The sequence below is a fragment of the Podarcis vaucheri genome (assembly GCF_965113315.1).
Source record: "Podarcis vaucheri genome assembly, chromosome: 10".
In the NCBI taxonomy this organism is placed as follows: Eukaryota; Metazoa; Chordata; class Lepidosauria; order Squamata; family Lacertidae; genus Podarcis; species Podarcis vaucheri.
Genome location: NC_138748.1, coordinates 22075958 through 22102244, shown reverse-complemented (window position 1 = coordinate 22102244; position 26287 = coordinate 22075958). Strand labels below are relative to the sequence as shown.

Below are 26287 nucleotides of genomic sequence, written 5' to 3'. Positions count from 1 at the left end.
TTTAGTTACCTCCTCATAACCTGTCAGATCTTTCCATAGACCTCTGATTGGCTACTACAGAACACTGACTGATAGACCAGATGGGCCTTTGCTCTTAGCCTACAAGAAAATCTTACTGTATTTTGACCGGTTTTGGTACTATGCCAATAATTTGCCTGAAAAGAAGGTAAAGGGTGTGGATTCAGTCCCATAAACCCTAAACAGGTCATGGGCATGGTCCTTCTAGGCTGGCATGCAGCAGATCCAATAAACCGCAGATCCATCACACAATTCTGAACGCAGAGTTTTGTCCCCCTCTTGGTAATAATCAAGCTGAGAGTCTTGGTAATACTCAAGCTGAGAGTCCCATGAGTGGAAGTCAGGGCAGACACTCCAGAGCATATTTTGTGTGGTGCAAAGGGAGGAAAACAAACTGAAGCCCTGTTCAAAAGTGGCATTCACAATGGATATGACCCCAGGGAAAGACATTAGCTTAGAACTGGACTCAGACAAATTATGACTTATCGTGATGTGAATGTTTCTTTATTAACCATCGTTTAGCATTACCTCCCAACCCAAAGCTATGGTTAATCTTACCAATGGCTTGTTTTAACATAACTGATAGTTTGAAGGTGTTTCAAATAAACCACAGCAAACTGGGGTTTGACATAACACTAAACCACCAAGAGGGAAAGGGCTCAGGTCACACAATGGCATAATGCAACAAAGAAATACTTCTTCCCAATATGCTTTGGTGCAAAAAAATAAAATAAATCTTTTTACTTTGTAACTGTTACTCAGCACCAAAAAAATGCACTTCTGCTTTGGCTACTGTTTAAATGATTTCTAATGAATGAATTGGGGTGCCAGTGTCTGCTTTGGAGAATATGAAATGAATGAAGCAGAAACCGAAATTCGGAATAGTAAATATCACCAGACCATATCAGTGACACTATCTAATATGCCTGCTGGTCCAGGCTCCAACATCTCCATGTTGGTAGGGACTGACAGACTCTCTACATATACAGACTGTTGTCACTTTATGCTGAACACATGGAGGCCAGGAGAGTGAGACCAGTAAATGTTTTGAGGTTGCTGGTAGGCTATGACACAGTCCCCATCCCTATGCATTGTATAGGAGAACATCATGTGATAAAGGGGTTCCATGATGTAAAGGATAAGCATGCCGTGCTACTCTTCCTCCCACTAGGGGATTCAAAGTGTCAACCGCAAACAGGAAAGCAGGTGTAGGCTACTTTGCAATTTGCTGGAGCATAAATCAGGCATGAAAAATATGGGTCACTGCTTTGAGCTGTAAGATTTCCCCCTTCTCCATGAATCTCAATTAAGGTCCATATTTCATCTCCTTTGTGAAAGGCATCTTCCCCATGCAACAGAATATTCAAATTTCTGCAAATTCCCTGCAAAAATTCACTACGAGAAAGGTCCACTGCCCGCAGGTCAAAACCAAACGAATGAGCCCTTTTTGTCCAACAAAGAGCATCAGAATACAATTTTGTGGTTTGGGGAGAAAAGACAGGAAGTACCAGGAGGTTTTTGACTAAGCAGCTGAGACAAAGAATATCGCATATCCACCTAGCTCCTCTTTCACGCTCTATAAATCATATCTGCTTACACTACAGATGTTGAGGAGCTGCCAGAAATAGCTTACCTGCAGTTAGTAAAACAAAACAGAAGCTTCCAAACAAGTTTCCCCAATCAGTTTAATTAAGCTCAGCCCTGACATATGCAGCTACGTCTCGGGCAAGAGGGCCTGATGGATGGCACCGAAACATTTTACACAGCAAACATGTTTGCTATGTGTGTATTGCTGCTTTCCTCAGCAAACGTGTGCTCCTCAGCAAACATGTGAAGTATAAATAACAAACAGATAGCTATCTTTAAGTTGTATAAATGTCTATGGCAGTGTTTCTCAACTGGGGGGGGGGGGGATATGGCCCCTTGGGACCCCCCAGCAAGCCGGATTTAGGTTTGATGAGGCCCTAAACTACTGCTACAGCTGTCCTTTGTCAACAACAAATTGTCACTTTTTTGTGTTGAATATATGCTATATTGTAATTTATGAACCTAATAGGTATCTAACGCCATTTGCACACGTTGCCATGCATCCAGTCCATGCAGAATGTAGGCACCCTATATATAGAAATGAGCAAACCAGTGATATTTTAGGGAGCAGGCTAGCAGGCTAGCCCATTATTTACATCATAGGAGCCTATAGAACACAAAACACTGTTGCTGTATGTAGGTTTTATTTTATTTGTTTTTTATCTTATATTTTGGAAATGTACATCCAGGTTTTTTCCCTTTAAATTTTTTGGGGACCCCCCAAGAGAGCGAGGCCCTAAGCTATAGCTTGTTTGGCTTATACGTAAATCTGGCACTGCCCCCCCCCCAGGATATTCCAAGGGGGCCACAGGTGAAATAATATAAGTTATATAATTATAAATAAAGCATGTTCTGTTTACAAACAAAATAGCTACCTTTCCGCTGGTAGGACAGAGGAGGAAGGAAATAAGGTTGGAAGGGGGCCATAGTCAGGAAAAGGTTGAGAAACACTGGTCTATGGGAACCCTGATTGAGCAAGATTTCATGTGCACAGATGTATTTGTGCACACTTTAGATCACAGGTTCCGAAACTTAATTGGCCTACCACCCCTTTTTCAGGAGAGAGAGAAAAATTACTCAGCACTGCCCCCCCCCTCAGGAAATCTAGTATGATCAGAGTGAACTCAGTCCGCACTGTTCCAGGGGCAGGGCCAGTGCTGCAGCCTGCCTGGCATTGGCCAAATAGGCAGGCAAGCTGCAATCTACTTCCTGGGCCTGAAGGAAACCCTTCGCCTCAAGCACGACTGCTGGATCCAGGGGAGGCATTGTCACCATCCCACAAGTGCATCCAACCTGGTGGTTAAGTGCCACTACACAATAAATGAAGCATGTACAAACAGTTTATCAAAATTTTCTTCTCTTCCTTCTTTATGCTTCCACTGCCCCCTTATTTTTATTCAATGCCCCTCAGTTGCACCCAAGGTTACCACCACCACCCTGAATCATTCCAGCACCCCCAGGGGACGGTATCACACACTTTGGTAAACACTGCTTTAAATCCAGGGTTCCCAATAGGGTGATTGTAGACACCACAGCAATCACACACATACACACAATGCTTACACTGCCCCTTGAGTTATTTGGGTGGGGATTGTTAACTGAGGAGTTGGGATTGGGGTGCTGACTGGGGCTTTTTTCATCTGTTTTTAATTGTTGGGTTTTTTTGGGGGGTGCATATATTTTGCCTGTGTTTTCTTTCAGAAACGGGGAGCTCCTAAACATCACCAGTTTTTCTGCTGTGAAACATGTATTTTATGGTGCTCATGACACTTTTTCAGATTCCCAATGTGCCTCTGGGCCCACAAAACCTTTATGTGTATATATAGCAAGATCAGACCCTCCCACTCATTCTAGGACTGCAAATCAAAGTACAGTGGTACCTCGGGTTAAGTACTTAATTCGTTCCGGAGGTCCGTTCTTAACCTGAGACTGTTCTTAACCTGAAGCACCACTTTAACCAATGGGGCCTCCTGCTGCTGCCGCACTGCTGAAGCACGATTTCTGTTCTCATCCTGAAGCAAAGTTCTTAACCCAAGGTAATATTTCTGGGTTAGCGGAGTCTGTAACCTGAAGCGTATGTAACCTGAAGCACATGTAACCCAAGGAGAGTGCTACTGAACTCAGGATTATGGAATAGACTGGTCTGATCCAGTACAACTCTTATATGTGCAGAGAACATCTAGTGGCTTAACTATAGGTAAAGGTAAAGGGACCACTGACCATTAGGTCCAGTCGCAGACGACTCTGGGGTTGTGGCGCTCATCTCGATTTATTGGCCAATGGAGCCGGCGTACAGCTTCCGTGTCATGTGGCCAGCATAACTAAGCTGCTTCTGGCGAACCAGAGCAGTGCACGGAAACACCGTTTACCTTCCCGCCGGAGTGATACCTATTTATCTACTTGCACTTTGTGCTTTCAAGCTGCTAGGTTGGCAGGAGCAGGGACCGAGCAACGGGAGCTCACCCCGCCGCGGGGATTTGAACCACCGACTTCGTGATCGTTGAGCCCTAGGCTGCGTGGTTTAACCCACTGCGCCACCCGCGTCCCAGAGGCCTAACTATACATTATGCTAATTGTGTGACTCACTGCCATGTCAGGGATTTGAAAAACAAAACAAAAAATTCCTAGGCACGGGCCAATCAGCAAGACTGCAGCATATTGCACATTACATTCTCTGTATTTTACTTCATTTCTGTAAATCACTTCAGGGCTTACACTGCTTGTGGGAAGCAATTAATAAATTTAATAAACTAAACTTCAGAGCTAAGGCTGAGAAAATGCCACCTTCGAAATCGATTGCTGTTTCTTTTCCACTGCGGCACAGAGTGCCATTTCCCCAGCAACACATTCTGTGAGACGGAGCTTGCTGCTCAAGAAACTACTTGCCTTTCTTTCCCCCCTAAATATGTTTTTCTAAGCATATTTACTGCTCTAAACCTATTTACCGCTCATGCTGAATGCATGTGTGGGTATCTCACCAAAGGTTTACCTACAGAAGTTCACAAAACATTACCTACCAAGCGGAGTAGAAGAACATGCAAGGAAGGGTGTTGGCATTTTCCAGCCAAGACACACTTTTACCTCACACCATGTGCCACTTTTGCTGGGGAACTGCTTCCTTGAAGGAATAGTACCCTGCCCAGACCTCCGAGCCATCAGGCAATTGAGCTTGGGCCTACTGAAACAACGTTAAGCAGCCTGTGGGAATTCCCTGTTCCTCCCTCTATTCAAAGTAGTGCTGAATAAACTGAATGCCTCTTGTGCAGATAGGTAATTTTACTGTAGACCCGGGACTTAATGCTCTAATGGAGATCTTACTTCCGCTGTGAGACAAACTTTTAGCATTTCTCTTTCTCTCCCTGCCCTCCACAATTTCATGCTTTTACATTCCTGCTATGTTAGAGCAAAACAACAACAACAAAAGCACACAGTATGCCAACCCTAATGAAAAAAACACTTTGAGCATATGCAACTTTAAACTCACATCAATTATAGCATCATCATGGACACAGGAGGAAAACAGGTTTGCTTCTGCTGTCCTGACTATAAACATGTTTAGGAATAAGCACCATTTTGTTATTCCAAAACTGTAAGGTAAAAGGTAAAGGACCTCTGACCATTAGGTCCAGTCGTGACCGGCTCTGGGGTTGCGGCGCTCATTTCGCTTTACTGGCCGAGGGAGCCGGCATACAGCTTCCGGGTCATGTAGCCAGCATGATTAAGCCGCTTCTGGCAAGCCAGAGCAGGACACGGAAATGCTGTTTACCTTCCCGCCGGAGCGGTACCCTATTTATCTACCTATTTATCTACTTGCACTTGACGTGCTTTCGAACTGCTAGGTTGGCAGGAGATGGGACCAAGCAACGGGAGCTCACCCCGTCGCAGGGATTAGAACCGCTGACCTTCTGATGAGCAAGTCCTAGGCTCTGTGGTTTACCCACAGCGCCACCTGCGTCCCTCTAAACTGTAAGGTACTATAAAGTAAATAATACTAAAATGAGCATTTGTAGCCAGGCACACATCAGGCCAGTCCTCCTCCAACTATAAAACATATTTAAAAATAAGAGTGGTTGCTGTGGTCATCAGCAGATCCATGTCACCCAGATGACCTCACCTGCCATTCCCTGAGTGGTCAGTGGGGATGGGGGGCAGACTGCGAGGCTCTGGGCTTCAGCCCCAAGTTACAAGAAAGAAGATTCCGACTAAACTTCAGGAAAAACTTTCTGACAGTAAGAACTGTTTGACAGTCCTCGTAACTGCTTCATTGGAGCAAGACCTACTAGGAAGAGCTGTCAGGATTACTAGGCCTGCACTGTTTTAGCTTCTTTGAATAAAGAGTTACCTTCACTGACACTGTACTTTTTATTGCTGACCTACCCTTGACTCTGCTTCTTGACATACCTCAGCCCATGTGGTTCATCTGTTATATGAACAGAAGTGCTAGCATCAGAATAAGGTAAAGGCAAAGGGACCCCTGACCATTAGGTCCAGTCGTGACCGACTCTGGGGTTGTGGCGCTCATCTTGCTTTATTGGCCGAGGGAGCCGGCGTACAGCTTGCGGGTCATGTGGCCAGCATGACTAAGCCACTTCTGCCGAACCAGAGCAGCGCACGGAAACGCCATTTACCTTCCCACCTATCTATCTACTTGCACTTTGACGTGCTTTCGAACTGCTAGGTTGACAGGAGCAGGGTGTGAGCAACGGGAGCTCACCCCGTCACGGGGATTCGAACCGCCGACCTTCTGATCAGCAAGTCCTAGACTCTGTGGTTTAACCCTCAGTGCCACCCGTGTCCCTTAAGCATCAGAATAGCTTAATCTAAAACAAAACAAAAGAATAAAGCTAGGAGAAGAAAAATCAAGTTTCAATTTTAAGTAGCAAGAGCTCGAAAAGGTATTAAGAGGAAGATATTAAAACAACAAAGTTAGTTCTTTGAGACAGAATAAAATGCATTGATGCAGCCGTAATAAATCTTGTTCTCTGTCTATATGGATGATGTATCTGTGTGCATTTGCGGGCAAGGTGATATATGAAAGAAACAGTGTTTAAGTTGACAGAGAGCAGCAGATTAACCTGACATTGAAGGAGCCAGGAACCGTCAGTCAGCTGTAATAGGAGTCTGATATCATATTGACACAGACCTGGAATACACACATAGAGCAGAAAATCTTATCACGGCAGCATCTTTCACAGTCAGTGCCCAGGAATTTCCAAGCTAGTTATTCATGTTACTTGGGAGAAATTACATAAATTATTTTTTAGTACTTGGGAGCAAAATTTTGCTTGAAAAGGCAAGAAACCCCTTGCCCAGACTACAGCAAATTTCCAGAAGCGATGGCTAACATTGAGCCTTTTAAGTCAGGCCTTTAGAGTTTAATGGGTTGCTAGTTGTTGCATTGAATGCATTAACAATTGGGGGGGGGGACCCAATCTATGCAGATTCATTTACTAGCTAAAATCCTAGGTCTCATCACTGAGTTATTGCTTCTAGATTTATATTCTTATGCCCGTTTTCTCTCCACTCGCTGCAACTGAGTAGAATTCAGCCAACTGGCGGGCTCATCAAGCACCAACCACCAAGTGCAAGGAGTCTTTTTTTGTGTGCCTGCATCTAAACCTGCCTCTCCCTTAAAAAAATTTGTCGGTGTGTTGTTGTTGTTTTATTTTTCTTTTGTAAATCTACCAAGAATAAAATAAAATAAAACTGGACAAGAATTATATGCTATTCTTAATGCTTTAACGTGAAAGCTCTACTAGTCGATAATATCTGCATCCGAAAAATCTAAGGTCAATTTCCATTTCAACCACAGTCAGCAATCAACCCCAAATACATCATTTTCTTATTGTGTGTCTGCTCTGCTCCCTATACAACTGAAATAGAAGCAAAGACTGACGGTATACAAAGACTGTACTGCTTGCAATGCTAAAAAATGCATTGTAGATAATAAATCATAATTTCAAATACAATGTATTGCAGATGGCAAATGACTTTTATTCTTTTCCATGGCCATGTAATCTTGACTTTGCCTCTTGTGGGGTTTCTGAAAATGCACAGAGATAAGCAGAATTTGTTGAAGATCTGATAAAAAAAAAATCAATGCAGGTTTGATTAAAGAATCAGTCTTATCTGAGAAATGCAGTAATTGGGCCCTCAAGCAAGGCTGGGGTCAAACTACCTCAATGTATTGCAGATGGTAAAATAGGTTCTGGTGTCAGCTTATGTTTTATATATCAGCAGTTTATTAAAGGCAACATCTACATTACCTGAGGAAAATATGTGTATTTCAAAACTACATAGGATTTTATAGTAGATGTTTATTCCAATAAATGTTGGAACTAAATGTCACAAAAATCCATAAACCACATAATTTGCTTACATCATTGCAGATGCACATTTAAAACAACAGAAGGTTTTTAAATTCATATAGATAATTCCACCAGAAGGGCAATGGGCTGTATGTATTTATGACTATGCATATCCTTCAAGACTTTGAAGCCAAAAACCAGGATACTATCTTCTTGTTTTTTGTTGCAAGGGAATGGCAGCCATTTTGACTGCCGTGATTTCGCACCATGGTCCCCCCCCCCAGCACTTTTTCGGGCATGGCACTACACAAAATTGTGGCCCTGAAAAGGGTGGGGGGAGGAATTGTATCATGAAACCCCGAGAGATCACAGCAACCCAAATGACCACTGTTCTCTCACAATAAAAAACAAGATACCCCAGTTTTTCTGGGACACTTGCGGGGTATGAACTATGTACATTTCAATTAAACCAGCACTCTCTGTTACAGAAAAACAGAAGCATCGCTGCATCCTTCAGTGGGATAATCTGAAGAATCCATTATTCTTAGCAGTTGTGGAGCTTAAAAGAGTGTAATATCCTTTGGATCTTCATGTGTGATTTGAACTAATGAGCAGAACTATCTGTCTTAGGACATGATTCAGTCCTAGTTCATTTGGGTCACATTCATTTCAGCTGCAACATACAACACATGGTTAGCTCTCTTCCCACTATGATCAAAAGGACTTTGAAAACAGCCATGGTCTCACGGTCCTCACGTGTACACTACAAATGATTGCAGTGTTCAAGATTTAAGGAGCATGAAGACTTGGCAGTAGTTATTAAGATTAGCATAATATTTCTTTCTTGTAAAAAAGCCTCATTAATTAGCAACTGTTATGTTCCACATAAACCTACATTGTAATTACCACTGCAGTTACATTAAATGCTAAATGTGTTTAGTAAGAATGTTAACACCAAAGGAGGTAGACATTTATTTTAATAATTAGCAGGCATTGGTTTGCATAAGTGGCAGTGCCCCCATCTGTACTGAGTGGCACTACTTTGCGGTTGTCATGCAGAAAGTGTTCATCCCAAACTGGTCCATGGTCCATTGTCCATCTTCATGAATTGCCTATGCAGCTGCCTTTCCACTCTCATGGCAGGAGTGTTTTGAGGGCAGATGCCTACCTATTACCACCGGATTCATGCTACCATCTACACTGCACGATATTTCTGCAGCATCTACGTGTAACTCTCAGGTGGAGAACCTCAGATCCTTCAGACATTGTTGGGTTCCACCTCCCATCAGTCCCTGTCCATGAGGCAAATGGTCGGGATTGATGCGAGTTGTAGTCTAGCAACACTGGGAGGATCACAGGCTCTCTGCTCCTGCTGTAGTGCAAACAATCATCCAAACTAAGACACATGGAATCATAGAATTGTAGGGTTCGAAGGGACCCTGAAGGTCATCAGATCCAACCACCGCAAAGCAGGAATCTCAACTAGCTCATACATGACAGATGGCCATCCAACCTACGCTTAAAAACCTCCAAGGAAGGAGAGTCCACCACCTTTCGTGGGAGTTTGTTCCACTGTTAAACAGTGCTGTCAGAAAGCTCTTTCTGATGTTTCGACGGAATCGCCTTTCTTGTAACTTGAACCCATTGGTTTGGGTCCTAACCTCCATAGCAGGAGAAAACAAGCTTGCTCCATCCCTCCAGACCCACTTTCTATGTTGCTTTAAGAAGAAGCAGATACAGTGGTGCCTTGGTTGTTGAACTTAATTTGTTCTGGGGGTCCATTCGACACCCGGAACCATTCTTAAACCAAGGTGCAGCTTCCAATTGGCTGCAGTAGCTTCCTACACTCAATTGGAAGCCGCGTCGGATGTTCAGCTTCCAAAAAAAGTTTGCAAACTGGAACACTCACTTCCGGGTTTGCGGCGTTCGGGAGCTGATTTGTTCGGGAGCCAAGCCGTTCAACAACCAAGGTACTACTGCATACAAAGTGATACACAAAATCCTCTCTTCTAATCTTTTGATATACACATTTCCTAACTTCAGAAACTTTACTAAGTATATCACTTTGAGCTATCTTTCCCCCCCCCCCCCTGCATCATCAAACTTGGGAAGAGGCACAAATGCCTTCTAATACAATCAGCGTTTCTGCCTGAGAATTTAAAATGAAAGAATCGACAACGTGTACTCAAGCTTCCTCAAATAAGAAAGTCATCATTAAATATTGCCAAAAGTTTGAACTGCCCCCTTTAATCGAGGGTTCTCTGAATGCTTTGTAAATACAGTGTGACTTCGGCAAAAAAAGAAAAGAGGCTTCCACGTGGCAACACATCCTTGCTGGCTCTTCGCACACATGATTTGCTTTCCGTCAGCTCCCTGGCACATTACTGGCCTGGCTGAGGCGTTTCATTTGCTCCATTACACTTGTGCCAGTGGTAGAAGAAAGTATTTCATTCCCTCTTTCGTAGGTCAGAGACTAAACCATAAATTGTGTCCGTGTGATATATGCCTGCATCTTTAAACAGGAGAAGGCAACAGCCCCATTTGCTGTTCTCACATGAATCACAATCTGTCTCTCTGCTTTCTTTTTCTGCAGTCAGAGGGACCCAGCTGCTAAGTGTCTCCATGCATACCACAATACAGTCTGATGAAATTACAGGTTTTCACTACAGCCTGGGGCTAGACGGCTTCGTGTCTCTTTTGGAAACCATATATTAAGCCACCTTTTCCTTTCAATATTAGTGAAGCTTGTTTTCCTTTTTATATATATATATATATATAAATTGCATGCTTCCTCCCTCAATTCTCAAAACAATAAAGCTGGGGTCAGCAAACTTTTTCAGTAGCCCACTGTCCCTCAGACCTTGTGGGGGGCTGGACTATATTTTGAAGGGGGGAAATGAACAAATTCCTATGCCCCACAAATAACCCAGAGATGTGTTTTAAATAAAAGCACACATTCTGCTCATGTAAAAACACCAGGCAGGCCCCACAAATAACCCAGAGGTGCCTTTTAAATAAAAGGGCACATTCTACACACTGGTTCCCAGACCGTCTGCGGACCAGATTTAGAAGGTGATTGGGCCGGATCTGCCCCCTAGGCCTTAGTTTGCCTACCCATGCAATAAAGCATTTCCAGATTGTTTGAAGAACATTATCCAAAGAAAGAAAATGGTTACAAATAGTGTAGTCAGCAAGGTTTGTTGTTTTTTAAATTAAAAAACGGAGGGCTAAAATTTCAACAGCCTCTTTATACTTTTTGTATTAAGAATTATTAATCACAATAGACCACAGTATCCTCAAATATCCTGGTCAAGGATGGCACAATCTGTCAACCTGCCCAGTGAAGTGGGCAGGCATAGGAGTGAAGTCTGAAGTACTGATTCTTACACAGGAAATTATTATTATTATTATTATTATTATTATTATTATTATTATTATTATTGCCAGTGGCACACCTCAACTCATCTGGTTCAGCTCAGAGCCCTGCCGCAGGTAGCCACCCTGAAAGATCTCCAAAAACCAGAACAAACTAAGATGCTGAGGAAATCAGAATTTGGGGTGTACTTTTAAGAAGTTAAAAAATCTATTCTGGGAAATTGTGTGTGAGAGGAGCACAGTCCAAAACAAAAGCACAAATAGTTCCACATGCCCAAGCTAATGTCTTGTATTTCTCAAATGGCATCCTCCCTGCTGCACGGCAAATCCCTTTTGAAGCTTAGGGGAGTTTCAAAAGCAGTTTGCGATATGGTCTTGGAGCCTGCTGTTCAAAGGAAAATAATCAACAATCCAACTGGGAGCAGCTTTTGGGAGTCTAGGCTTTGTTCCTACAAATATTCTGTGACTTCTTTTTTGAAATATATATATATAAAACGAAGCTGACAATTTTTTGAAAAAAATGTAAAATATATTTCCTTACAATAGTTTGGAGGATGATTAGTGAACAAGATGCAGCGGCAAAGTTTGCTGTTAACAAGAGAGCTGAACAAGCTTACTGCCATTGCTTTGACAAAGAACGGATTAGGGAAGCATGCCTGTGGTTTTGATTCTATTTTATAGACCTCGTGGTTCTAAATCCTGAGTAGTTTTGAGTGCAACAATGGATAAGAGACGGAGGCTTAGTCTAATATGTTAATAATGGGCATTCTGTCTTCAGACAGCCAGTGATTTATTTATTTACAACTCAAAGACTCTGCCTTACTTCCAAAAATCACACAAGCACATATCCATTATAAACAAATCTGGGGGTGGGTTGGGGGGGGGATCTCAGCAGGTAGTGGCTGTAATGCAGCGTAAATTCCACTAATGGCTTTTAATGCAGAGGGAGCAGAGCTTGGCAAGAATTATGGATTTCCCAACACGAGCTTTTGCCAACCTGGTGGTCCTTCAGTAGCTTTGCACAACAGTCTCAGCCAGCATAGGCTGACCTGCACTCTGGAAATAACCTCTGTGCCATATAATCTGGTCTCTTTTCTTCTCTCTTCATAACATGATGGTGACACATTTCTTCACCTTCGAAAAGTATAGCTTGGCAGGAAGGAAAGAGCCATTTTCGCAGGTTTTTATAGTGTACGGAAAACAGTCACTTTGGTTAGCTAGCTATTCAAAACTGCTATTTCCAGGAATTCTGATCTAGCAAATTTTGATGTATTAATGTAAAGATGAGTTTTAAATAAAACTAAGCAGCACTTGCCATACGCAAGAAAGTAAACACCTTGCAATGAATTTATCAGCCCCCCGTCAACACAAAACTTTGTATCATTGAGTGATTAGATAGTGATACTGTATGTCTGGTAATGGTTGGATTCAGATGTGGCTGAATAAAGGCTAATCCCAACAATGTTTTCAGGAAGATATCCCATTGATGCCAATGAAACTGAGCACAGGGCTGAGCTGAAAGCAATTCATGAAAATCAGCAGCACTGAAAAATTGCTTGCCTTGACAACATTTCATCACCGACTTGCTCTAACCCAACACTGAATTCACCTGTCCTCTATGACATCAGGGCAAAATCTGATTGGTATTTAGCATTTGTTATATCATCCTGTTCACTTTGAGCTCTGACCTGTCGCAATCACCGCGATGACTAATCTGGAATCAGTGGTGTCACTCATTTGCCCGTAGTGACATTTATTCAGCCTAATTGAACTGCACAACATCACAAAGACACCTTACTTGCTATGCAACTCCCAACTTTGTTGGGATCAATTATCCAACTGATTGAGGAAGGAGAAGCAGCAGCAGCAAAGGAAAACTAGATGGCAAATCAACAGTAACCAGAGGCAACAATGGCAAATGGTGATATAGAAATATCTAGATAAATAAGATGAAATAGAACCACGTTAAAAATTGGAGCTGAACACCCATGTGTTGATCACCCCATGAATCCATCAGTGGTCGTTTCCAGTAAGGAAAACAAGTAGCCACCTATGTTCATATACCAACTGGATCAATGTGTTCAGTGGCTCAGACTCCAATTCAAAAAGTTAGACAACAACAATAAAAATACAAATTCGGGATTACATTTATGGGTTCCCTAAGACCCAAGAGTCAATACATGCAAGGCAAAATTTCTTTGTTCTCAAAATGAAGACAAGAATGCATGAAGGAACATTTTTGCTTTCTTCAATGAAACTACCTGATTGGTCGGTTCTCTTTGCTATCAAAGAGTGAGAAGATGACTTCTAGTTCTTCTCCCAAGTTGGAACACATCAGACTCTTCATCTGAACGAAGAGGTGGTGGCTGCTTGCTGGGACAGGTGTGTCTTTCTTGCGATGACGGTGCTCCATCTACATATGGCCATCAACAGAAATACACAGTCAGGTTGCAATTTTGTATTTTATAAAATTCAGCATACCATAGACTAATGCTGAAAATAAGGCTACGTTCTCTTGCCTGTCCTGCCAACCTAGCAGTTTGAAAGCACGTCAAAGTGCAAGTAGATAAATAGGTATCACTCCGGTAGGAAGGTAAACGGCATTCCCGTGTGCTGCTCTGGTTCGCCAGAAGTGGCTTAGTCATGCTGGCCACATGACACGGAAGCTGTACGCCGGCTCCATTGGCCAATAAAGCGAGATGAGCGCCGCAACCCCAGAGTTGGCCACGACTGGACCTAATGGTCAGGTGTCCCTTTACTTTTACCTTTCTCTTGCCTGAAACATAATTTTTCTCCACCAGATCTTATTTTTAACCTCAGTCATCAGTGATGTGCATTTGATTTTTCATTAGGTAATACTGGAAAAAGATTGAAATGTTTTGGCTGAGCTTGTTCACCAATTGCTGCATCTAGTAAATAGTGAGGTTCAGTTTATTCACTCCCTTTTTACTTTATATCCCATCCTTACTCCAATGAACACATGGTAGCTTACAAGAAAGCAAGAGGCATTATCAGAGTTGATTGGAAGCTTCCCAACCAGCCAAGAACACTCATGGAGGGGGTGAAGCAGGACTGAAATGTGGTCTGGCCTGGGGAAATGGGCGTAGCGTTGGAAAATTCCAGAGGGTCAGTTAAGGAGGCATGGAGACTTCTATCTGGTCCCCATCCCTGGTGTATAGGATTGCAAGCTTAGAGAACTGGAAAGTGGAAATTTACATACCAGCCTATACAACTCTGTAATACTGATCTCCTCTGGATCCACCATAGCATATTCCTTTCTTGGTACCAAGTCAAGTCCTAGTTGTCTGCAAGGGAATATGGAAAGTCTGGTTGGTAAAGGACATTGGCTAGAACCTTCTAAAAGCATTGTTGGGATCTCTTATTCTCTTTATCCATTGACAGCTGCAAAAGAGGCAGGCGGTATAGAAATGAAATGAAATGAATAAATAAATAAATAAGCACTTTGTTCCACATGATTGCAAAACATGCATCCAGTGCAATATTATTAGAAACAATTATTATTAATCACATTTATATAGAGCTTTTAATGGTTGGCCAGCATCATTTATTTGCATGCTGATTTCCCACAGGAAACCATGATCAAGGTGATTCACAACATCAAAACGTTTCACACAATTCTGCAACCGTTACAAAACCTAAGAAAATTTAAGTAGTCGTATAAGCGATGCACTAACGAAAACATCTCATAGGAACAAATGTCCAACAGAGTTAAACAACTTGCTGAGAATTCATGACCAAGTCTGACAACAAAATACACCAATGTTAAGTCGGATAATAAATGCATATTCAAAACTAAATATTGCCCCAGCCGGAAAAAAACCCTCTAAACAATACCCCACCCTAATGTTCAAAGTATTTGCATGCAGTCGTACACTTAATTATTTTCTAATCTAGCACTTATTTTGGATGTAAAATACTGGATTGCAAATGTCAAAACAAGGACATTAGATGTCAAATAATGACATTAGACGTTAATAGTTGAAATCCCTAGTTGAACTAGATGACCCTCGGGATCTCTTCCAACTCAACAAGTCTATCCTTCTATTATAAGAAAGTAGCACAATATGTAATGGAGGAGAGTATCAGGTCATGATTGCCAGGGCGGAAATGATAACAATATACGTTTTGGAAACATTTTTTAGCTTTTGGTGTGGGATTCAGATTCAAAGCTTTATCAGCTCTTTGCAACCCTGCAGGATATAGGCAGTCCCTGTTTGTCCTATATCTTTTTTTCTGCCCGTGCTCTTGTTTCTAAAACTTGGATACAATGTGCTTATTGCATGAGGGGAGATCTCTGTCTTCCAGTACACCGATGATTACTCCCCAGCTACAGCCCTCCATGAACAGGTTCCTAGAGAGGCCCAATTTGGGTGGCTGTCTTACGGGCTGCACTGAGAAAGGAGGCTGCGAGGCCTCTGAATGTGCCAGTTATTTTATCCAGGCTTCGTTCTGCACCTGCCTAATCTTGCGATGCATCAGAAACACTTAAGTATCTTTGGTTTGCAAATTGTACAAGCAGCTCCTTTAATTTAGAAGATTAAAGCTCTCCCAGGAATATGTACAGATGCCTGCCGCCTTGCCTCTAAAACAACTGGTGAGCAAACCGCTTCTAGGAGGAGGCAAAATCTGCGCAAAACTTTCTGCTTTCATATAGGAGCATCCCTATGCATGGTTTATTATCTGGATTTATCTCCAGTCTCAGCCCCTGTGAAATACGACCACATATACCCTACTGCCACCCATATTCTATTCCATATTCTATTCACTCTCTGCCTGCTCTCTAGCTTAATGTGCACTGCAGTAAATGATCGATTCTCATGCAAGCCCCTTACGTGTTATGTGCTCAGACAAAGGCAACAAACCCTAGAAAAGCAATCCTCATAGATGACAACACAGGAAGGAGATAATACAGAAGCGTTTACAACAATGGCATAGAAACAGGGGTACATTTGGGTTTTTTTAATTTTATTTTTTGTTGGATCTTTAGAATGGATGAGCCAGCTGCTTTTACAGTTGTTTTACAGCTTAAGCACCCATTCATTTGCAAAGAAAGCACAAAACAGGTTCCCGATAGTGGGCACCTCTCATAGTCATCATTATCATTGTATACCTGGATGCTTCCCATTTGACTGGGTTGCCCCAGCCACTCTGGGCAGCTTCCAACAAATTAAAACATCAATCACAGTAAAATATCAAACATTAAAAACTTCCCTAAGAAACTTTAGTCCTATCAGTTCCCTGCAAGAACATAATCCTGAACTTTAATGCAACTGCCTAGGTGCTTTCAGCCTCTGTTGCCATTGTCCCAAATAATTTTGAGATGAGAGAAGCCCACTGTGTTTATTTTTTCCTACAGCGTCGTGTCTAGAATACAGATGAGCTGGTTAGTTTTTTCAAACCCTGCAAGGTGCTGTCAAGATCAGTGGGAGGCTTACCTGGCAACATTCAGATCACATTCAGCGTCAACACATAACAGTATGAATTTTTCATTTCCCAAATAGGTGACAGTATTATGCATTTAGTAAAAGCGAAGTGAAAGGCTTTGATATGGCACGGGTTTAGCAAGCACAGAAACACAAAGGCTTGTTTGCTATAAAAACTTTAACACGGCATGTTGATTTACTGTATGTCTGCAAGCAAATATTCAGATGAGAGCAAAAGGCAACGGTTTTCTGAATTCCTTCTGTCTTTGTGGAATTTTATTTTGCCGTTTATAAATTGAGATTCTCCATACAGATAGAGAGCAATCTGGCTGTGCCCATGGCCAAATGAAACTCAATTCTGGTGCAAGACACTCAGCTGTTTTGTGGTCGCAGTCAAGAAGAAGCATTAATGAGACTAGGTTGTACAGTTGGAGTTCCACTTGTGCAATAGGCTTCTGTTTCTTCTCCTCCCTCACAAACCCCCAAAATCTGCTCCCAAGGCTCCTCTAACCCTTCAGAGCTGATTTTGATGGCACCAGGGGGGGGGGCTGGAGGCACCAGTAGAAGAAGAGAAACAGGAATTTCTGTTGCACTTTAATAAATAATATTGCAAATATAAATGCACAATAATGCTTGAGGACACCACGACTGCGAAGGCCCCCTCATACACTAATCCAGGGGAACTGGAGTCTCTTGCCCTTGCGGGAATTGCATGCTGCTAGGGGATGGTTGTGAAGGTCTTTCAAAACCTCTTGGGCAGGTACCAAATGGTGGGAAAGCCTTATGCAATCCTCCTCCGTTGCATGGAATATTTGCACTCTCCAGTGATGTGAGAGCATACATCTAACTGGATGAAGTATGACAGCAGGGTGAGCAGGTAGCACTTCATACTTAAGGCTTTTATTTCAGCAGGTATTTTAACTGAACTTTGATTTTAATGTTTAACTGTTTTTTTATTATTATTATTATTATTATTATTATTATTATTATTATTATTATCATTGCATTGTTAAGTTTCCTGTACAGCACTTAGAAGGCTGTAAATAAGCAGTGTATAAACTGCCGGAATAAATAAAGAAAACTGTGGACAACAAGCAGAAGCATAAAAAAAACCCTTGAGTGAAGTTCCAGTCAAGGTGTGACTGTTTCCCATCTTCTGTTTTCCACTGCAGAAAAGTCCCTGTTGTCAGGGATGGAGATGAAATGAAAGGCATAAAGCTGCAGGTGGAAGGGACAGGATGAGAGTTTCCCTCTTGTGTGCAGACCTGCCTTTCACTTAAACAAGAGGCTTCCCGGAGACTGGCCATTTCTTTTCCCAAGGCAGCTAAAAGGACATACATTTTTCACGAGCATCAGTAATGGTGATGGACCAGCCCCCCCTTTAAATCTGCCTGCTCTTCATGTTGCTTCCTTTTAATTGCCTTGTAATAAATAAATGCAACGGATGGAGGAAAACGCAATTGGTTTTTGTATATCATCTCTTACTCACTCGTTGCCCCAGTCCAAGCGAGCAGTGATGTGCCTTTTGACATCCTTCATCCTATCATGGGTGAGATGGCCCACAAGCACCTGCCGTCGTAGGTCTAGGATTTCATTCATTATATGCCATAGTCGGTGAAAGAGATCCCCTTCATTTCTCTGTCAAATATATATATAAAACCAAATTCTTAGGCTTCTGAAGTTTGGTAGAGATATTAAGAAATGCAAAATAAAACAAACAACACCTTTGCTTCTCTAGAGTATTCTGTTCCTCGGTTTGCAGAAACTTATATACATACCGTCATACCTTGGAATTCGAACAGAATCCATTCCGGAAGTCCGTTTGACTTCCAAAACTCCTGGAAATCAAAGCACAGCTTTTGATTGGCTGCAGGAAGCTCCTGCAGCCAATCAGAAGCCACGGAAGCCCTGTAAGACGTTTGGCTTCCAGAGAACGTTCGCAAACCGGAACACTCATTTCCGGGTTTGTGGAGTTCGGACTGTACATCTTGTTCTGTAACTGTGTAAAAGTATAGTCTTGTAATAGGCTTGATGCCTACCCCTCAAACTCCTTCACACTCCCAGTTTGCCTCCTTATCTTGACATATAAAACTTTTGTTCAGGGGGGTGAGGTCAAGCAGTTGGATGGTTGCTGTGGCTCCAAGGCCACATTCCCAGCATGTTCGCACTCCTGTCTCAGCAATGACTTGGGCTTGATCATGTCTACATGTATGTCTACCATAATGCAGAGAAAGGAACTTGACCCCAAAGAGCCAGGTGCCCACTTACTACCTTCCTTCTACCCTTTATAGCATGAATAAGGATGATGAAAACTAGATGGTTCCCATTCTCTGCACCCCATATGTCTTGGTTACATGTGATATTTTTCTATGTACAGTAAGGACACACAACAATCCCATATCTTCTGCTGCTTATAGGCTGTTATCAGGAAGCAAGGCAAATGTCTGAAATGGGCTCTAGTCATTCCAATAAACTTTATTGAATAGAAGGATTATAGTCTAAGGACTCTCATATGGATTGGAATGAATATTTTAAAGTCACCAATGGCACTGTGTCGTTTTAATGTTGGTAGTACATTGGATTTCACTTTAAATCTGTTAGATTAGCTTTGTGCAAGTACTGTTTAGGCTGTTATGTTCAAGAATTCAAGGTCAGTCTTTCTGCTACTTTTGTGCATCAAAGCAGGCTTCTTTCTTTGTAAAAAAAAATCTGCTTTATCTCAACTCAAAGTGCAAACATGCAAGATACTTTTTTTTTAAAAAAAGGCCAGGTTTACTTCTAACATTTTGTTATCTAGTCTTCACCTTCACTCCTAAAATTAATCCAACTGACTTCAATTTTAATTTCTTATTCTTATTTAGCTGCCTACATACCTACATATTCAGCTGAAACAGACATTTCCATGGTCTATTTTGGTGAGTGAGTGTGTGTGCTTTAAACCACGAGAGCAATTTTTATGGAGTTTTATGGAGTTTATGGAATTTTACACAGTTAGGCCCCCATATGAGCAAGAATTGGGCTATTTGCAAGAAAGCAGCTGTCACCTAAATGTCTCCTTATGGAACAAGCATTATATACATAAAAGGATGTGATTTGCATGGTAGGTAAAGGTAAAGGGACCCCTGACCATTAGGTCCAATCGTGGCCGACTCTGGGGTTGTGGCACTCATCTCGCTTTATAGGCCGAGGGAGCCGGCGTACAGCTTCTGGGTCATGTGGCCAGCATAACCAAGCCACTTCTGGCGAACCAGAGCAGTGCACGGAAATGCCGTTTACCTTCCCGACCTATTTATCTACTTGCACTTTGACGTGCTTTTGAAATGCTAGGTTGGCAGGAGCTGGGACCGACCAACGGGAGCTCACCCCGCCGCGGGGATTCGAACCACAGACCTTCTGATCGGCAAGTCCTAGGCTCTGTGGTTTACCCACAACTAAATTCTCACGCTAGTATTATGTTTAGAATTATGGCTGCTGAACTATGACTATGCCTGGAGAACCCAAAAGATTATCTCCACACTTTGCCTGGCAACAACAATCATCAGCTTGGGGAAAATCAGAGAACTTCATCCAGGTACCCTCTTTCCCTGTCCCACCCCAACATTATTAAAGCTGAACTCACTGACCACACAGAGGGCTTTTAACATTTTTTATGAAATAACTGGTAACCATTTTAGATTTGTTTTTTAAATAATAAAATACTTAGATTTGTTTTTTTAAATAATAAAATAAAATAAAACCACTTTATTGCTTTAGAAAAATAAGCATTATTCCTAAAATTGTTTCCAGAATAGGCACATGGTGCATTTACCACATAAAGTTGTTTCCACATCGTTCCCCAGTCTCTTAAAGTTGACGTCATCTCTGTGATAACCGAATCTTCTGTGGGAACAACCATTTCAAACTGCCTGTTGCCATCAAAAGAAATACAACATCCAGCATTAAAATGGCATTACTTTTACTAAGCAGTTTAAGATCACAAAAACAGGTTGGGATTACCAAACTGGTATGCAGTTACCTTCAGTTTATAATCCCTAAGAACTTTTGAACATTAATGGAGACTGAGAAACTGACTCTAACAAGCTGTTCTGTGATAATTCTGCAGCAAAGTATCATTGCAATGGACCATCAGGCATTCTGCTTGGTCTACACCACAGTGTGGAAACATCATAACCAAGAGTCTTTCCAGTATGCAGGCTCTGCCAAGAAGTTTTAATTATTGTTATTCTGCCTGAATGGTTTTGTTTTTGGCAGGTGTATTCTATAGTGGGTCACTGATGCAATAATAGTGTTTTAGTGAGTGATTGATTGATTGATTGATTGATTGATTGATTGATTGTGGACCATCCACACATAATTCCACTTTGTTAGTTGTTCTGTTATGCTTCCCCAGTGTTATTGTCTTATTGGCATCTAGAGGGATACTGTTGCAATATATTGCAACTAAAGTAGGTCAAAACCACATCAACCATGTTACTTAAAAGGGTGGAATTTATAGTGTTCAGTCTATTGGCCTTTGTAATATGTTACTTTCTGGTGCTTAGATAATAGTTTACTATGTTTACTATGAATTTCCTGCGCAATTTTGTAGCAGATTTTTGTGTGTGTCATGTTTGTTTTGGATACTAAAGAAGTTGATAGTTGTGTTTTGTGGAATATATATATATATATATATCACACTTGCTCATTATTTAAACTTTTAAATCTATGTTGCAAACTGCTTAGAGTTGTGCTTAAATATAAGTGGTATTTAAGTTGTCCAAATAAATAAATATATAACCCATAATATTTGTGGTTAGAAACGTTATAGGATTTCAGTAGGAAGACATGGGATATGCACTGATTGGAAACAAAACAGTATATCTGGCCTGAAAATTTTTGCAGGACCAACAACAGAAGATTATGCAGAACCACACCGATACCATCATGAGCACAAATCCTATGAATGCACAATTAAAATGACATCTGGAGTCTTTCAGTGACTGATATTGTTAACCACCAATAATATTTGCACTCCAAAATAAGCTCCATTACATCTGGTGCAAGGGAATAAAAGAGTCCCGTGATAGTTTAAAGATTAACATGACTCCTAATCATGGTTAAGAGACCAACAGTGCCTCAACAGGTTGCAGACTCCTTCCCCTCATACATGTGAAATTCTACCTCCCTTTCATTTTGGAAACTAACTGTGCTGCAAAATTACACTTGCCCTGCCCTTTCCCCTAATCGTAGTTACTCTAACGCAGTTTTCCAACCCATATCTCTGATTGCATGGCTAGTTTAAATAAGTGATGCTGCGCCATAGTTAAAAAGGATGGTGGCTACACAAATGCATAGGGCACTCCCAATTTCCCACCCATCTATACCAGGTCTTTAAGGTGCTATGGGCTTCACTTTGAAAGATTTATCCGTTTTTAACACAATTCTTACAACAGCCTTCCCCTTTCCCCACTGCTGTTTTATAGCCTTTGCCAAAATTTCAGAAAATCCCAAAATCTCCACCTACCCTTTGTTCTTAACACATGCATTTTTCAAGTGAATATAGCTGGATGGGAAGATACCCTGAAAGAGAAAAGGAGCTAAATAAGCGCAACAGACCACCAAATAGAAGGAGAGGGAGGAATGAATGCATTATGGCATGAATGCATTATTGAAGAGAAAAACTGGGTCCATACTATGGAAGACGTTTGCATTATTATTGCAAAACTTCTTGGAAGGCAATACAGTCCAGTAGAACTTTCTGTATTCAAATGGTCCAAGAGAGCATTATTGTTGGGTGCCGGCAACTCAGGTAAAGAGCGAGGACTGAGGTGTCAGAAAAATTCACAGGTCCACTTACGAATCAGGGGCCGTGGTTGAGAAGCATCTGCTATCACCGTAACATTGCTCATCTCTTCGCATCTGCCACCATTGTCTCTCACTGACATTTCAGAGTGTGTGTGTGTTAGGAAGGTTGTTTAATAGAGAATAACTGTGAGAACAGGGATGTATTGGGTCTGATTCAGCTGGGCTTTTCTTATGTTCTTATGTCCCTGAACTACACAAAGTGGCTGGTGAGTAGCTACGTTGCTGAATTAATTATCTGCAATTCCACTTCCTCCTGATAAACTACTTCATGTGAGACAGATCCCATCCCTTCAGAGCCTTTGTTCCCTCCTCGTTCTTCAAACATAATAATAATAATAATAATAATAATAATAATAATAATAATTTATAATTTATACCCTGCCCATCTGGGTGCTCTCAATATTAAAAACCACGATAAAAACATGATAAAGTATCAAACATTAAAAACTTCATCAAACAGGGCTGCCTTCAGATGTTTTCTAAAAGTCAGGTAGTTGTTTATTTCTTTGACATTTGATGGGTGCCACTACCGAGAAGGCCCTCTGTCTGGTTCCCTGTAACTTCAGTGAGGGAACTGCCAGAAGGCCCTCAGAGCTGGACCTCAGTGTCTGGGCAGAATGATGGGGGTGGAGACGCTCCTTCAGGTATACACAGGGTGTGTGTGTGTGTGTATTCTTCTTTTTTCTAGTGCTACTATCATCAGGCTACCCCAGGCTACAGCCACCTTTTTATGCCTTAAACGTTACTGCTACTTGGTTATGCCAAATAGCTTGATTTTTGTGTGGCTTGCTTTATAATTCATTTGAGTATTTCAGCGTGATTTTACATGCATTTCAAGTGAGGAACAAAAGTGGTTTTACCTTGAGGTTGGGGTTTTTTAAGGCAAATCCTCTGTACCAGCCTGTAGAAAAATAATAACAATTGATATGTAAACTTACATTTTATCTGAAAAACTCTCTGACATATGTCATCTACAATAATAAAAAGTGGCAGATGGATTCATAGCATGCTATTGTGTCAGCATCGACACATAACACAAATCTCATACCCTTTAATGGGTCTTGTGCAGAAAGAAAAACGTTCACAATTGAAGTTTCCACCCACCCCCACAAGTTTTTAACAAGCACAAACTAACGCCCATTTAAAAAAAATCAGAGAGTTGTAAACAACAGCACATAAATAAATATCCTTTCAGCACTGGTATGAAAAGGAGAATCTGAAACATAGCAGAGGGTATCATTTATATTTTCTTTGTCTAACAGACAGAAATTTAACCCATTAAATCAAGAGAGAACAGAACTCTAGTCTCATGGCCAGGGCTTTTATTCAGCCAGAACTCGCAGGAATTCAGTTTCGGCACTTCTCAGGTGGGAGCCATTGCCATTATAAGAGAACAAGGAAAGTGTTCATGGTAGGGTTGCCACATTTCAAAAAGTGAAAATCCTCCTTTTGGCAAAGTTGTCAAGCCCAGACACTATTTGTGGCTGCTTGAATTCCAGCTATGTCTAGGAAGTTCCAAACGTATGGCAACCCTAGTTCCTTGTGATGTCTAGCACCTTTTTTCTAGAAAAATAGCACTGCTCATGGCATTTCTAAAGCTACACCTTTTTCCCGACAAGCACACATTTTTGGAATAATACAGTTTAGCATCCAGTATCACATGAGTGGTACTAGATGCTTTACCCAAAGATTTTGGTGTTATTTTTTCTCACCTCTACAGGAGGTGACTGACAATGTACAGTCATACCTCGGGTTACAGATGCTTCAGGTTGCATTTTTTGGGGTTACAGACCCGCCGAAACCCAGAAGTACCGGAAAGGGTTACTTCCGGGTTTCGGCGGTTGCGCATGCGCAGAAGCGCTAAATTGCACTTTGCACATGCGCAGAAGTGCTGAATTGCAACTTCCGTGTGCACAGACGAGCCGCTGCAGGTAACAAACGTGCATCCCGCACGGATCACGTTTGCAACCCGAGTGTCCACTGTACTTGTTTATAATTTGGAGCAGTGTCTAGATTTTGCTTTCACGGCTACTGAAAATGCCTACTGTACATAAAATAATTATTTCCCCACTGACCATGGCTGCTTTCTCCACAGTATCTGGGTGACTGGACTAATTCTGATATATTTTGGGTTAGAAACATTTAATTTTGTAGGCGATTTCCTGTTACAACGGCATGTTCAAACTCTGTTGCCTTTTCTCATCGAAGATTAAAGTTGGTTTTTTCCCCATTAAATAGGCACTCATCTAGAGCAAACACACTGATCCTGCCTCAGTGTAATGAGGTGAAATGACCTTGGACAACCTTCCCACCAGACAGTCCTGTACTAATGTCACCACTTACCATCACATTTCTCCAGTATTTGAACAGTGTCTCCAATCTCCAGTGATAAGCCATGGGGAACTGCTCCTCGAAAACTTGCAATTACTGAAAGAGATATTAAATGCCAATTAAACATATATATATTTTTAACAAGCCACATGTTTGCCATTCAGCTTTCACTATAAGGAAAAGCATGGCCATTAATGAACTAATTTTTCTAAAACACACAGTGATATAAGATGTATTCATGGGCATAGCCGGGGGGGGCAGCTGCCCCCCTCAATAAAAATCAATAAAAATGCATAGCTAACTGAGGTTCTGCCTTCCCGTACAAAAGGCCTGCCCCCTCCCTCACAAAAATCCTAGCTACACCCATGGATGTATCTACTAAAAATATCAGATTATGGTTTTAGTGGGTAGGTGGCAAGAGCTTCTTTTTTCTTACTTTTACCCAATAAAAGAAAAAGGTGTTCCCTTAACAATAAGTAACAGAAACATGAGCAGTTTCTAGTATAAGGGGGGGGGGAGTCTCTTCATATCACTATGAATAGAGCTGCAAAAATATGCAGACAAATTCATAGTAAAGTCTAGGGCTGTGCTTAGATACTTAATGGTCCCTTTATTATAAATCTAGATAAAACCTGTAGCAATTAGATAATGACAAAACATACTGAGTATGAGAAGGAATGTGTTTTATTTTGTATTTCTCTTTTGGGGATTTATTTATTTATTTTGCTGATTTTCAGGTGAGAAAAGGTATAGAAATCAGTGGGGGGTTTTAAGTGAAAAGGGGATTTTTTTCCCTTGCACCCCCACTAGGGATCTCAATTGCCACAATAGTTTAGGATGCCCCAACTCATGGTTGCAATTAGCCTTGCTAATTTCTGTGTTAATTTTTATTCTGATCCACTTCCCTTGGCCAAGGTTTATGAGCTTTTTTCTTTTTGCAAAATCTCCCCCCAAACACTAAGTTTTTGAGGGGTTTTTTGGGGGGAAATATACACTTCCAATCTGAGCTGCCATGCATCCGGAATTTCCCGGACATTTTAACCGATTTCTGAAAAATCCACCTGGGTGTTGTTTTCGGAGAACGAATCCGGGATATGTCCGGAAAGTTCTGGATGTATGGCAGCACAATTTTTAATGGACTAGCATAGGGTTTAAATGTGATTGTAGCAATCTTACGAGTCTCATAGAACTTTGTACAGGCTAAACTAAAAAAAAGTAGGAGAGAGTGACTTTACAGGGTCATTCCTAAGATGAGGAGTACAAATGCTGAAAGGGACTGCTAGAGCATTTACCGTAAGTTCCCTGCAAAAGATCAGATACATGCTCTAAGAAGAAAGAGCCCCCCTTTTTACATGAATGTTTCAAAGGGACTTTACCTGC

General features: G+C 41.5%; 1 protein-coding gene across 5 annotated transcripts in view; it reads right to left on the bottom strand.

The window, feature by feature from the left end:
• The window catches only part of DOCK4 (dedicator of cytokinesis 4), a 247927-nt gene that overhangs the window by 132060 nt on the left and 89580 nt on the right, over nucleotides 1-26287 (bottom strand). For all 5 annotated transcript variants that reach the window (XM_082239403.1, XM_082239404.1, XM_082239406.1 and 2 more), the window contains exons 2-8: nucleotides 24920-25003; nucleotides 23437-23477; nucleotides 22236-22291; nucleotides 20541-20637; nucleotides 18222-18370; nucleotides 14509-14593; nucleotides 13550-13701 (exon numbers count right to left, since the gene is read on the bottom strand). In XM_082239403.1, the coding sequence (XP_082095529.1) occupies nucleotides 13550-13701; nucleotides 14509-14593; nucleotides 18222-18370; nucleotides 20541-20637; nucleotides 22236-22291; nucleotides 23437-23477; nucleotides 24920-25003 (664 nt within the window). The remainder of the gene's footprint in view (nucleotides 1-13549; nucleotides 13702-14508; nucleotides 14594-18221; nucleotides 18371-20540; nucleotides 20638-22235; nucleotides 22292-23436; nucleotides 23478-24919; nucleotides 25004-26287) is intronic.